Genomic DNA, 14,003 nt, shown 5'->3' with positions numbered 1-14,003 from the left:
CATGTCGCTAGCTTTAAGGAGAAAGAGGGGCACTTTCTGACCACTGAATCAATATAAGGATGCCCCCGCTCCAAGGCTCTACCGAGGGTGCTGCATTTTAAAGTATGGCTGGGGATGCAGTGCAACTGAGAGCTTGGCCAGGGCAGGCTTTAGCGCTGCTGGCGCCTGGTGCGACAATCACTTTTGGTGCCCCCCGTTCCCAATGACCGCCTCCTCAGAATCTCACTCTCTCACTGCTACCAGGAAAAAGTGCCCCTCCACTCTCCAATCTATAGATATTGCTAAACACACTGCCCTCCCTGAGGTAGGCGCCCCGTCCACAGGTCAGCGCCCAGTGCGGCCTCACCGGTCATACTTCCCTAAAGACGGCCCTGAGCTTGGCCTAAACTATTTTTAAGAGTGGACCTTACTCCATTGCCTGTGCTGGAGTGTCTGTGGGCCACTTCCATAGTGTGTAGGGTCTGGTCCGTCGCCCTCCCTCGCATGGGCCTTCATATTTCCCCAGTAGTTAGGGTGGCCTGCAGCTCGCACTCATACTGCTCTGTTTTCAGCGAGCTGTGCTCTGTCCCGCCCGCAGGCTTCTTTTGGCTTTGTGCGCATGAGTAGGAGGCTGCCGCACCCCTTTAACACCCCCTCGTGCACCTTCAGTTTGCACACTCCTAATATCAGTGCACGTGCTGGTGCTCTCTTCTTCCTACCTTAAAAAAGTCTCTTAGGTAAAAATCAATCTGTTTTTTTATTTATTGATGTATTTATTTATGTACGTTACTATGTGTAGTCAAATCCTTTGTTTGAACAAGAGTGCCTTCCAAAAATGTGTATGAAACGAATAAAACCGAAATGTTCGAATCTAATAATTATGGGGCTTTCTATCACAACAAATTCAGTTTTAAATTAATAATGTATCACTGTTGAGTGTATGCACCTGTTTTCTGATGCTAAACAGTGACTACATTGATGCTGACAGTTGTGAGCTTGTGTTAATTATGTGGAATGGAATGTTGCAGCCAGGATCCTTTCATCCTCTGGGCAGAGACTGTTCTGTTGACTCTATTCAAGCAAGCTGTAACAGCACGTCAAGTTCCTGGGTTGTAATCATTGTAATCAGTGTCTCTCAGATGTCACTTCTGTTGGTGCCATGCTTGAAGTTCAGTCTGTCTTTTATTTCCTTGCAGCAAGAAGGGTTTGACATCTACTCCGAGTACTGCAACAACCACCCCGGCGCCTGCGTCGAGCTGTCCAAGCTGATGAAGCAGGGCAAATACCGCCACTTCTTCGAGGCCTGCCGGCTGCTCCAGCAGATGATCGATATCGCGATCGATGGCTTCCTGCTCACTCCGGTGCAGAAGATCTGTAAATACCCCCTGCAGCTGGGGGAGCTGCTGAAGTACACGACCCCAGAGCACAGGTGAGCGCTGCCTGCCCGGTCCCTCTCTGGGTGCTTTGTGTTACCGTCCTGGGGTCTTTGTCCCTGGGGCTGCCAATGGGAGTTGTCTTCAGTGAAGCCCTGCACGTGGCAGCTCTGATAGGAGAAAGTGTGTGAGAGGAAAGAGCAAAATGCACACTGTATTTAAGTACATTGTATTGCATTTAATGCAGAAGGTTTATTTTTGTGATTGAGGCACTTGGACTAAAAGTATTTAATCTCTTAACAATGTTAGACAGATTGGTGCTCGTGTCTGTCTAAAATACACAAATGAGAAAGCCGTCCAGCATTTGCTTCCTTCTCTAGATCCCTGCAGAAGAGACCCTTACAGCAACACGAGTCCAAACAGAGACCGTGTACACGTAGAGAGCGTTTATGTACTGAATGTTTCCATATTCACGAGCAGATGCCATCACAGTAGAGAGGTCAGAGGTCAAGTGCACCTCACACAAGTCGTGGTGACTTGTGCAATTCAAGTAATGCTCAGAACACAACGCTGCATTCACATAAAAGGACTAACTGCACCAGTTTGAAGCTCACACCTTTCCTACATGGGCTACGCACACAATGTACAAAAAATGGTGAATACCCAAAAAGTTTGCTGTGGGGGTGTGTGTGCTCACCATATTCTCGATTGCCACCCTATTACCCTGGTTTCACCCATCCTTCTACCTCGCATTTTTTGACTGCAATAAAAAACTGCACTACTAGTGCATTACGGTTTTGGAAATTCTGCATATATTTTGTTTGTGATTCAGGGTTTGAGAACTCGAAACAAAAGAGAACTTTTTGTGGTTGTAAATGTAAATTACCACTGCAAAATGTTTGTGAATGAGACCTGCAGAGACTATCCTGCTCTAAAACATTAGCTTTGGCAAAGCTGTTTGGCATTTATTTTATTTATTTTTCGTGCTGGTTTTGTTTATTCGTCAATTTGATCAGAAAGATCCTAAAACAAGAGAAAATGCGCCTTTGTATTTAGTGGCAGTAGAGCTGAGATTCAGCAGACAGTACAGCGCAATGTCAGATAGGATACACAAAATATCGTTCTATGTTCTGTGCGCCACCGGAAAATGGTCACATGCCAGAGGTAGAATATAGTATTCCAGGTTTGCCTCGGACAAGACTTTCTTTCCTACAGTCTTGGACAGTCGCTGACTATCCTTTTACGGACTCCAGGCCACCATTGAAGACTTCGACTGTCCATCTCCATGAGATGCACAACAGGTATTTGATCAGACATGGTGCTGACGTTTGGGGACCATCGTTGATACCCTAGGAGAGTATTGCAGGTCAACGAGGCACTGAAATGTGTACCTAATACACATGATCGGAAATAGAATTTACTATTCTTGCCTGCATATGGCACTATTTCTAGACTTACAGCACACAACAAAAGAGGTATTACTGTTACACAATTGATTATGGCTCTTTCAGCAAAAGCTGTGATAGTGAGCCTACACCCTGGTTTTTCTGGTCATACATATGTGAACTTCGACACTAGGGTGAGTGTTTTCTACACTGTGTAATAAGTAGTATGTTCATTTGTGCATGTTAGTACACCGGGGTGCATCGCATTATACGAAGCCACTGTAATATGTAGTGCGCATTCTCTTGAAGTGGTAAAGCATATGGGAACAATTCCAGCACAACCGCAAGTGCTTATGGGTGAATGTTCACAGGTGCCTCCGCTTACCTGTGCCAGGGGTGTGACTGATGTCCCTTGCAAAGGACTGGATGAGAGCCCACCCACATCAGTGACCAAAACGTCTGCTCTGTGAATATGTGACATAGCAAGCAACCCTGAGCTGCATTTGTCTCAGGAAGCCACAAGGCCCCTAGAGGGGCCCCTGTAGAGGCTGTAGGCATGCTCCCACCGCTTCACCAGGACTACCCATACTGTGAAGCGCTGTTCAAGAAAGGAGAAATGCAGCCATCATCGGCAGCGCAGCCATGCCCCGTAATGAGACATGTGCATATGCCAACAGGCTCGTTCACATACAGACAGGGGAATCCTCTTTTACGCGTTCGCTGCACATGCCATAGTTCACAAGATGCCCACTGTGTTTTATAATACTACTTTCAATGGTTGCGATATATGGGGTTAATCAGTTGCATGTTTACTGAATCAGCAGTAAGCTATTCCTACCCTCACTTACCTGCTTAGTTATATTTTTATCCATACCGATTGCCCATCGCAGTTCACCGATGCATCTCCGTCTCAGAGCTCCATGTGTAATGTATCATATGTTCCACTTTAACAGCAAAAGTCACCACATTCTGTTGTATTTCAATTGACAATGTGAGTTGTCGACTGTTCAACGTGCTAGTCCGCTTCTTCTCGCCCTTTTTCGGGACAATGCACTGGAACAAGAAGGGTTTTTTCTGTTTCCAAAGACCAGTAATTTAGAATTGGCAAGCAGCATAACACACAGAGCATGACCGATAACCTGCTGTGAGCAGCGCCCACACAATGGCAGTGCTGTGCCACACACTGCAAGGCTTTCAGTTGCTGTGGTATTTCTTCTAGGCTCCTGTTTGTTTCGCAGTGATTGGTCGCTGGCCGTGCCCTGCCCTAAACTCTATTCTGAAAATGCGCCTCCTCGCCACAGTCTTCTCGTGTGGAATGTGGGGTCTGGGAGTTCCCCTAATCTGCTCACTTGTGTGTGGTAAACGCACAACAGAACCACTATTCAGCCATTCTCTCAGTCCTGCAGGGTGATCATTTTTTTTTTTTCTTCACTTTTTTTTCTTCTTCTCAGAGTGACACATTGTCTGCATCAAGGGTCAGAAAACAAGTCCTTTTCTTTGGGGACTGGCTCTTTTGCCCCCAGTGTCCAAGCACCGCCTTTACAAACTGCAGAGAAAGAGCTCTTGCTAATTAAGAAATCAGGTTCTTTTGAACGTTTTTGAACAGGGACAAGTTACAGAAATTGAAGAAAATTGCTAAAAGGATTCTTCTGCATTGCTCCTTGATCTCACTGCAGGGAACTTGATATTCTGAAAAGACTGGCATATTAAACTAAATGGAATCCACCTTTAAAATGAGGACACGGTTGCACAGTTACTGTTGATATCAGTAACCACCCAATTTGTCTTTCACATTCTAAGCCTAGCCACCCAGTATTGCATCTTGAATACAAAGCACACCTACATCTACATTAGATCGGGCCAGTGGGGCTCTCTACATTTTGAGCAGCAGCGCCATGGGCGGTGTCTTGTAGCATGGGTGTGCTTACTCATAATTATCGAGAGGTGGGGTCCCACTGCCATTTTAAGTGATGAAAATGCCTCTTTCAAGGTGGACACTGGTAAAATAAGGTAGCCCAGGATGACTCATGCACTTATTACAAAGAGCAGTTTGTAATCTGTTCGTCACAGGGTTGAATTAGAATAAAATTGTTACAGGGTTGCCACGGCAGCACTGTGTGGAACCTGCAGATCACAGCTCATATGCTAGCAAGAATCCAGGGATATAAACAAGCTCCACATGCTATGCCTACGCTGCAAATATATGTCTGTAACCTGCAAGGCATATGTTTAAATGCCTGCCGATCATATCTGCCTTGGCTATCTGATTATGGTACTGTGCCGCAGTACCCCAAGCCCACGGTTCGATCCCGCTGTGGAGATTTAATTATTTGGTTTGTTTTTATCTTGCTAGTTGGTTCCTTTCAGTTTCTTTTCCCAATTTGCCTTGCCCTAAACTTTTTCCCCCACTTTTAACATTTAATTTCATTGTAAGCTACTGTAATTGTTAATTTGTTTGGTCGTGCTTTGCCGTTACGGACGCCAATTCTCCCTTTTTTTCTGTCACTTCCCGCTCCTGCCCTCCCTCCCTCCTCCCTGCCACCCCCCCGGCTACACCTCCAAGTACAATGTATGGAGGCCGCTGCACGGTCCCTGTGAGCAGTCCTTGACCTTCGTGGTCTAGTTTTGCCTCTTCCCCGATGCCAATGATATCTGCCTTGGCTACATGATTAAGGTACTGCATTTCAGACCCCCAAGCCCCAGTTCTATACCACTGTGGGATTCTCAGTTTTTGGTTTGTTTTGCCTTGTTATTTGGTTGCCTTCAGTTCATTTGCCCGATTTGCCTTGCCCTAAATTAGTTGTCCCACTTTTAACATTTCATTTAATTGGAAACTACTGTAATTGTTAATTTGTCTGGTCGCATGTTGCCAATGCAGACACCGATTCTCCTGCCTTGTCTGCTGCTTTCCACCGTCCAGTTTCCCTGCTGGCCCCTCCCATCTCCCACTGTGTGGCCCCTGTGAGTAGCACTTAACCATCATGGTCTAGTTTCGCTGCTCCCCTGCTGCCGATCATATCTTCCTTGGCTACCTGTTTATGGTACTGCGCCGCAGCCCCCGAGCCCCTGGTTCGGTCCCACTGTGGGGATTTCATTCTTTGGTTTGTTTTGCCTTGTTATTTGGTTGCCTTTAGTTTATTTGCCTTGCCCTAAATTATTTCCCCCCCCACTTTTAACATTTAATTTCAGTGTAAGCTACTGTAATTGTTAATTTGTTTGGTCGTGCATTGCCATTGCGGTCACCAATTCTCCTGTGTTTTCTGCCGCTTCCCGCCCTCCCTGCCATTCCCTCCCACCTCCCAGGACTACTTATGAAGGCCACTGCACCACTGGCATGCCAAAGGCAAGTCTGCCTGTGACCGTCCGCGCCTGGACCTCAGCCAGAGCCTGGACCACTGGAACTTTCACCCCACATAGCTACACCATCACAGCACCATCAAAGGCACCCTTGCCTACAGATCACCAGGTCCCTGACCCAGCTTCTGCAGCTTGATCCTGGACATCATCGCCCTGCTCACAATTGACTCTGAGCACCAGATCTTCCTTGGGGACTTCAATTTCCACCTTGACGACCCCAACGTCGCCCACACCACGACCTCCTGGTGAGCATGAGCCGCATCCGCCACAAGCAGCTTGTCCCCGACCCTGCCTACGTCACAGGATACATGCTCGGCCCCCCTCTCACCTCCAGCGACGGAGTCCTATACAACCACGCCTCTCAACTCACCTGGTCTGACCACTACAGCCTCGACTTCACCGTCGCAAGACTCACCCACTCTGGCACCGTACCACCCAGATACAAGTGCAGAGACTGTAAAAAGGTATCAGAAGACCAGTGGAAGAATGCTGTCTGCTCCCACCTCCAAGACACTACCCACGACCCAGGACAAGCAGCAAAAAATCTTTCCCAATGGATCACAAAATGTGCTCACAACATTTCCCGCCAAGACAACCAACGTCATAGGGCCAGTCAAAAGAGAAAGCTGGTTCAACGAGGAACTGCACGCCACCAAATGAAACTGCAGGCAGCTAGAAAGGAAGTGGCGCATCAGCAAGAATACAGAAGACCGCACAGCCTTTAGGACTGCTCCCAACCAATACCTCGGCCTCCTGAAAGAAACCAAAAAGAACGCCCTGACAGACCACATTGAAGCCAGTACAAACCACAGTAAGGAACTCTTCGCCATCATGAGGGAGTTCTCCAATCCCACAGCCACTGAGAATGACATCACACCCTCCCAAGAACTGTGCAACAATCTTGCCGACTTCTTCCACGACAAGATCCCAGCTATTTACGAAAATTTTGAACACCAACCCTCTGCCACAGACAGCTTCAACCAGCTATCAACCTCGAATAGAGACCCCAGTCACCTACTCACCCGCTGAGACTCCCTCACCACACAAGGCATTACTTCCATCATGGACTCTGTGCACTTGGGTGCACCCACGGACCCATGCCACCACCATGTCTTCAACCTCGAATGCAGGACAATCAGCAATGAGTTCAGGAAGGTCCTGAATACCTCCATCACTGTGGCCTCCTCCCTGAAAGAAGGTACCTTGCTGAAGTGAAACCCCTTTTGTAGAACCAGTCAGCCGACCCAGCCGAACCAAAGAACTGTCGGGCCATAACTCTGCTCCCCTATCCAGCAACAGTCCTCGGGAAAGTGATTAACCAACAACTCCGACACCTACAAGACCACAACCTCCTAGACCCCTCCCAATCCGGATTTCGAGCCAACCACAGCATCGACACAGCCCTGATCGCAGCTATCAATGGCATCCGCGCCCTCCTGGACCACAGAAAAACGGCAGCCCTCATCCTCCTGCACCTGTCCGCCCCGTTCAACACCTTCTCACATCACATCCTGATCAATAGACTTCACCGCTTAGGGATCCAGGGAGATGCCCTCAGATAGATCGCCTCATACCTCACCTGCAGAACTCGGAGGATCCACCGTTCACCTCGAGCCAAAGAAGAACATTGCAGAGTTCCCCAAAGGTCGTCCCTCAGCCACACCCTCTCTAACACCTACATGACCCCCCTGGCTGACACCGTCAGGTCACACAGAATCAACATCATCTCCTACACTGATTACACCCAGCTCATCCTCTCATTGTCCGAAGATCCCTCTTCCACCAAAGCAAACTTCCACAAATGCATGATGAACATCGAGGACTGGATAAAGGACAACGGTCTCAAATTCAACACGGACAAGAAGGAAGTCCTCATCTTTGGGAACAACACCTCGCCATGGACTATGGAAACACACTCTACGTAGGAATCACTGCACGCCTCATGACAAGACTTCAGACTATACAAAACTCAGCGGCAAGACTCATCCTCGACCTCCCCAGAAGGACCCACATCACACCACATCTCAAGTAACTACACTCGCTCCCAATTCAGAAGATATGCCAGTTCAAGATGCTGACCCACGCCTACAAGGCCTTGCACAACAAACGTCCTGCATAGATCAAGAAACGCCTGACCTTCCACCAACCAACTAGACACCTTCGATCCGCCTCCCTCTTCATCACAGACACCCATCAGATTCACCTAACCAACAGCCGAGGACTCTTATTCTCGCACCTGGCAGCCAAGGCTTGAAATGACTTCCCCCTGCACCTCAGGACCGCACTGTCACTCCAGCAATTCAGGAAGCAACTCAAGACCTGGATGTTTGAATGATCATACCACCAAATAGCAGCATACTTCTCCACCGCCTGGAGACCCTCATGGGTGATTTGCTGTGCTTTATAAATGTTTTATTGATTGTTTGATTGGTAGATTTGAACTCCATCTTTCAATAAATTCACCTTTTTATTGTGTCTTGTGCTCATGGTTATTTTTAGCATAATTGAAGAAATCAATCTGCATAAGTACATTACATACAAACGTGACATAGATGCCCTTTTCTTACATGTTGAACAGGAACCAAAATAACATAACTGGCTAACCTTTGTTGCTTTACACATATCATCATACATATTTTCTTGACATGTGCTGCAATTTTATAATGTGAAACTATCTAGTTTCTCCATTTAATGACTTTACATCTTGTTGACATACAGAAGACCACTCGGACACAAAGAGCTGACACCAGCCCTGCGTATAGACTTGCAGACCTCCCTGTGAAGCCTGCTGGTGCTGACTGCTGTGGGATGGCCTTGTAGAACACCACATCCTGTTGTTCACAGGTCTAGTGTAGCACTTCTCTGCAAGACCTCAGAAAGAGATTACACAAATGTCTTTGCAGATCTCACAGACTCTCGCAGATCAGTGCATTTTTTTCTTAAAATAAGCTCTGCCTTGTAAGTTTGTAGCCTACATGGAAAGAGCCAGTACATCTAACTCTCTCAAATAAAGTTTTAATATTCGTTTTTGAAGACTATAAAGGTGAGTATAAAATAGTTCTGTCGACTTAGGAACCCATCGTGTAGATGTGCGTGTAACCTGATGGCTACAAATTCAAGTCCAGCTGTGTACACTTAGCCTCTCCTAACGCTGAGTAGATAAAAATCAGTACCACCAAGTTGGGTAATCGGAAGCGCAGTTATAAGCAGCTAGAGTTGAAATAGTCTGACTAGTGTGACATACAAGTATAATAAACATTATCAATGAACAAATGAAAAAAAACCAGTTGGGGGTTAAAAGACTCATTTCTATGCTACTTAAGGAAGAATAAGCATTCTTCACTGTACGATTGTGATGCAGCATCTTAAACAACTAATTTGTGAACCGCTAATTCAGCTCTAAAAGGAGATATGAGGCCTGAGTTAGAATTTAAAGAAGGATGCAGGACAGGCAGGGTTTACACTTCAAATAGGGCACACCAGACATTTGACACTTTTTGACCGATGTCCTACATCTTCCAAACTCTAATCAGACCTGTAGCCACTGCTCTAGTAAGTAAACCATGCTCTACAAATTTAAAAGACACAGTAAAGAGTTGACCTATCCTTTTTTGCTAGCGTTTGCATTGTGAATGGCATTGTCAGTAATCATTTGTATTTTTGCAGTGATTATGAAAATGTGAAGGCAGCCTACGAGGCCATGAAGAATGTCGCATGTCTGATCAATGAGCGCAAACGAAGGCTAGAGAGTATAAACAAGATTGCACAGTGGCAAGTGTCGATTGTGGGCTGGGAGGTGAGTGCTGTCCTTTTTTGATTCTATGATGTATGTTGTTTGAAATGGAGTTTCCTATTGCTCATTGTTTTCTGTATAGTTCCCCAGTGTGTGTGTAAAAACCTGTTCTTTATCCAAATAGTATTAGACTCCTATTTAACCCTTTTAGCATTCGTGATTGATAGTGTATTGGTTTATTTTTGGGTCAGTTTCCTAGGATTGGCTATAAATTCAGATATTTACCATACACATTTTTTTTTCTAATCCAGCTAACGTAGCGATCAGAGTTGCTAAACCGTTTTCCGCGCTTTCTCTTCTGAATCGTGGGCCTTATGGTTAAACCTTATACATATATCACCTGTCAATAAAAAAAAATTGCGGCTCAATAAATCGCATTATTGCGAACCAGTGCACTAAAAAAACAGATTAACACATTTAATAGTACAGAACAAATATGAACTTTCAAGTCATTACAATTATATTGTACAACCGCAACTCCCCATTAGCTTGATCATGTTAGCAAATCCCTGCTCTATTGCTCCACGGATTTCATGTTACAAACACTTTAAAAGGGAAAGTATATGGCCCACACTATTTGAAACAACTGATCTGAATCTGGTTAGCTACGCCTCTTGTGAGTTATGGTCACACATTAATGAGGCAACCCAAATTTTTTAATTTATAGTTTGTTCTGACTGCTAACTTACATTCTTTAACATATTTATTGCATCAGATAGCTACAAACAAGGAAGCACATTGATTGGAACTCATAAAGAGCAAACTTCATAACCCTAGCCTCCTGTATTATACTAGCTTCATGCAGACATTCCACATGTGTGTATAGTTAGCCTCTACCCAAGTTTAGTTATAGATCCCATCACTAAAACACTTTCCTTTGTGATCGGCATGATGTCTAATTGTGAACCCTTTTATGCTGCAGGGACTAGATATTTTAGCCAGAAGCTCTGAACTCATCCATTCAGGAGAACTCACCAGTATCTCAAAACAAGGCAAAAGCCAGCAGCGGACGTTTTTCCTGTTTGACCATCAGTTGGTGTTCTGCAAGAAGGACCTGCTCCGGAGGGATATCCTGTACTACAAGGGCCGGGTGGACATGGATGAGGTGGAGCTCTTGGACACCAAGGATGGAAAAGACAAAGACTTCAACTTCAATGTCAAGAACGCTTTTAAGATCTTGAACAAAGATACTGAGGAGGTTCATTTGTTTTGTGCAAAAAAACAAGAAGACAAGAAGCGATGGCTGCAGGCCTGCTCGGCTGAAAGGAAAAGGGTCCAGGAGGACAAAGAAATGGGTGAGTCATAATGTGAGAAGAGATGGATCAGCAACTGCAGATCACTATATAGAGAACTAGAATAATGTTGTTGGTATACTTGTATGTGTGCCATATACAGGCCTTGAAAATCTACTTGTCCACGCGCTACGGCGAGTCACATTTTATCAGGGCGAGCTATATTTAGGGCCTACTCGCCCCTTCTGGCGAGCTGACACAGAACAGGTGTTATCGTCACTCAGAAAGTGAAGGAGCAATAAAGATGCTTTTAAATCTTGTTTTTATCTTATCACATTTGCTCTGTGTATTGAGACAGAGCTCAGAAGTCAGTTTACATCTGGTTGCAATTACCTTTCTGTCTCCGACTGCAAAGTTCCAGGATTTTGTAAAGTAAACTGTCTGAGGTGCTGTAAAAGAATGTGAAGTGAAAGGTTATTGGGTGCTAGTTTTTTTTCTAACACACCACAATTAAATAGATAATAAATAAACTGTACAAATATTTCAAAATACAGTTCAGTGGTTATGAACGCCCATTCTTTGTAATTCTGTTTAATGAAAACATATTTTAAGAGGATGAAGCCAAATCAAAACACTTAACTTGGTGGTGTGCAAATGAGAAATATGTTTGCTGAAACCCAATGTTCACAGATTATTTTTACACACTATATAGTTTTATTAGTAAAACTGCATGTTAATGGGAAGGTTTTTTGCCATTTACATGGGAAATTTACTGTCTGTAAATGACAGAGCACTACCACATCATGCTTTAGTAATATATATTTTTCAAGTGAGTTTTTAAACATGAACTGAGAAAACACTACTGCCACTTCCCTGGTGGCAATGCTGTGAGTGAGCCAAGAGGCTAGTCAGAGATCATGTGTACCCTAAATGTGGGTAGATTCTTATCATACATTGAGCAAACTTTTAATCTAGTTAATCAAACAAAATAGTTTTTTTGTACAGCAGAAATGCTGAACTCACATATTAGAAGGTGCTCTCTGATGTGATAATGAAGAATAAGGTGGCTCTGAAAAATAAAATATTTGCCCAGGATCACACAATGCAGGTCTAGTAACATTTTAATGATTTTTCACGGCCTGATATATATAACATCACTTTCAGATGCCAAATGTTAGACATGTTGTTGCAATAACACCATTAGTGAAAAGCTACCTTCAATTCTCTGTTTAGGCTGTTTCCAAGCAATGTTAGATTATATTATATTGTGAACTCTCAGTTTTGCTTGTTACTGTATAAACATATTTGACTGCCTCCCCTTCTCTTCAAATTTTAGTTTTGAATCTGCAAGTGAGGATACCCCAATAGGATTCATGTTTGCGAGCAGGAGGGCTATGGTGGGCAAGTAAAGCAGCATTTTGGCACACTTGCTGGTACTAGTCAGGAAGGAAAGGTGAATCGGATAAATTACAATAACTTTGCGTATACTATGATGTCTACAGAACTAGGTTAAGGAGACATCTCGCTTTACAGTGTCAGGGACAGAAGTGAGATTCTCTGATAAACTTGTTCAGGGCTGGTTGGATATAGAGGTGGTGTAAAATACGGGCATACATTCTTAGCGAATTCATCTCATAATGGACAAAATATTATTTTTCTTCTAAAGCCCATATTATACAATGTGCACTCTTTAACCCCTTCGCCGCGGCACGAATTCCGCCGCGGCGCTGGGGGGGTTCGGGGTCAGCGCGGCGCCGCCATGCTCGTGACGGAACCACTCCGTCATGAGCCACGGGCGCGCTGTGCTCATGACGGAGTGGTTCCGTCACGACTCCGCCCACTTGCATTGATCGCCCGCACAGGCGGGGAATCAGTGCCGCGTGGGCGGAGCGGCCCCCAACGGCCTCAGCATGACGGAACCACTCCGTCATGAGCACACGGCGCCCGTGGCTCATGACGGAGTGGTTCCGTCATGAGCAGAGAACGGGTTAACATGGCACCATGTCAATAGTGTTTGTGTCCCCCTGAGAATGTATGCCAATTTTTGTCAGCACATTGCCTCGCATTAGTCATCCATTGAAAATGCTGAGCACTATACCTACTTCTGAGCCCAAAAAGATAAACAATCAACAGAGAAAAAACACTACCATGGCAGCTAGTGCTGTACTATATCAAGCATATGTTAATTTATTATTTTATGGAACAGTTTTACATCCATGTGGATGTTTACTCCTACTATGTAGCCTGTAATCAATAGTCCAGTGTTAGACTCCCTAAATGCATGTTTTCAACTAGGGACTAGTAAAAGAAACTCTATTAACAAAGATCATTACTGTCTAGTCTGTACAGTAAGTACACCATTGTGCCATGCATTGTGAAACTCTAAAATGGTTGATTTGAAATGTAAATGGTCTCCGTACAAAATACTATGTTCTGGCCTCTGCGTGTAAACAAAAACGCCTTCTCCCTTGTTCCTGTGCCAGATATTCTGTGAACTCCAGCGTTCGTGCCACAGTGGGGCAGCATTGTAGGTGTATGAATGGAATGCTCATACTAAGCAGATTACATTCTCATATTCAGCCAGGCAGCACAAAGAGCCAATTCTCTCCAAGGTCCCAGGCGCCAAAGGACTTCTGCAAAAATTTCAGTTTCGTGACACATTGTAGATAGGGAGGAGAAAGCGTAGTTGTGCTGCATCAAATATAGTTAAATGAGAGAACTGAATAATTGTTTCTCTGATAAACTTACATGGAAGCACTGTTTTGTGAGAACATAATCCTCACTGCAATTTGGCCATTAATGCATCTCCTTACTCCTTTGAGTAGTGGTTGTGTTGTGTACTTTCGATTGGTATTTATTTTATGTATTAAGCATCCCAATCTGT

General features: G+C 44.8%; 1 protein-coding gene across 6 annotated transcripts in view; it reads left to right on the top strand.

Moving 5' to 3' along the window:
* SPATA13 (spermatogenesis associated 13) overlaps positions 1-14,003 on the top strand; it is a 158,203-nt gene that overhangs the window by 121,422 nt on the left and 22,778 nt on the right. For all 6 annotated transcript variants that reach the window (XM_085621600.1, XM_085621601.1, XM_085621599.1 and 3 more), the window contains 3 exons: positions 1,176-1,408; positions 9,761-9,890; positions 10,810-11,182. In XM_085621600.1, the coding sequence (XP_085477726.1) occupies positions 1,176-1,408; positions 9,761-9,890; positions 10,810-11,182 (736 nt within the window). The remainder of the gene's footprint in view (positions 1-1,175; positions 1,409-9,760; positions 9,891-10,809; positions 11,183-14,003) is intronic.

The sequence above is a fragment of the Triturus cristatus genome, chromosome 8, assembly GCF_964204655.1.
Source record: "Triturus cristatus chromosome 8, aTriCri1.1, whole genome shotgun sequence".
NCBI lineage: Eukaryota > Metazoa > Chordata > Amphibia > Caudata > Salamandridae > Triturus > Triturus cristatus.
This window is presented reverse-complemented; position numbering and strand designations above follow the sequence as displayed.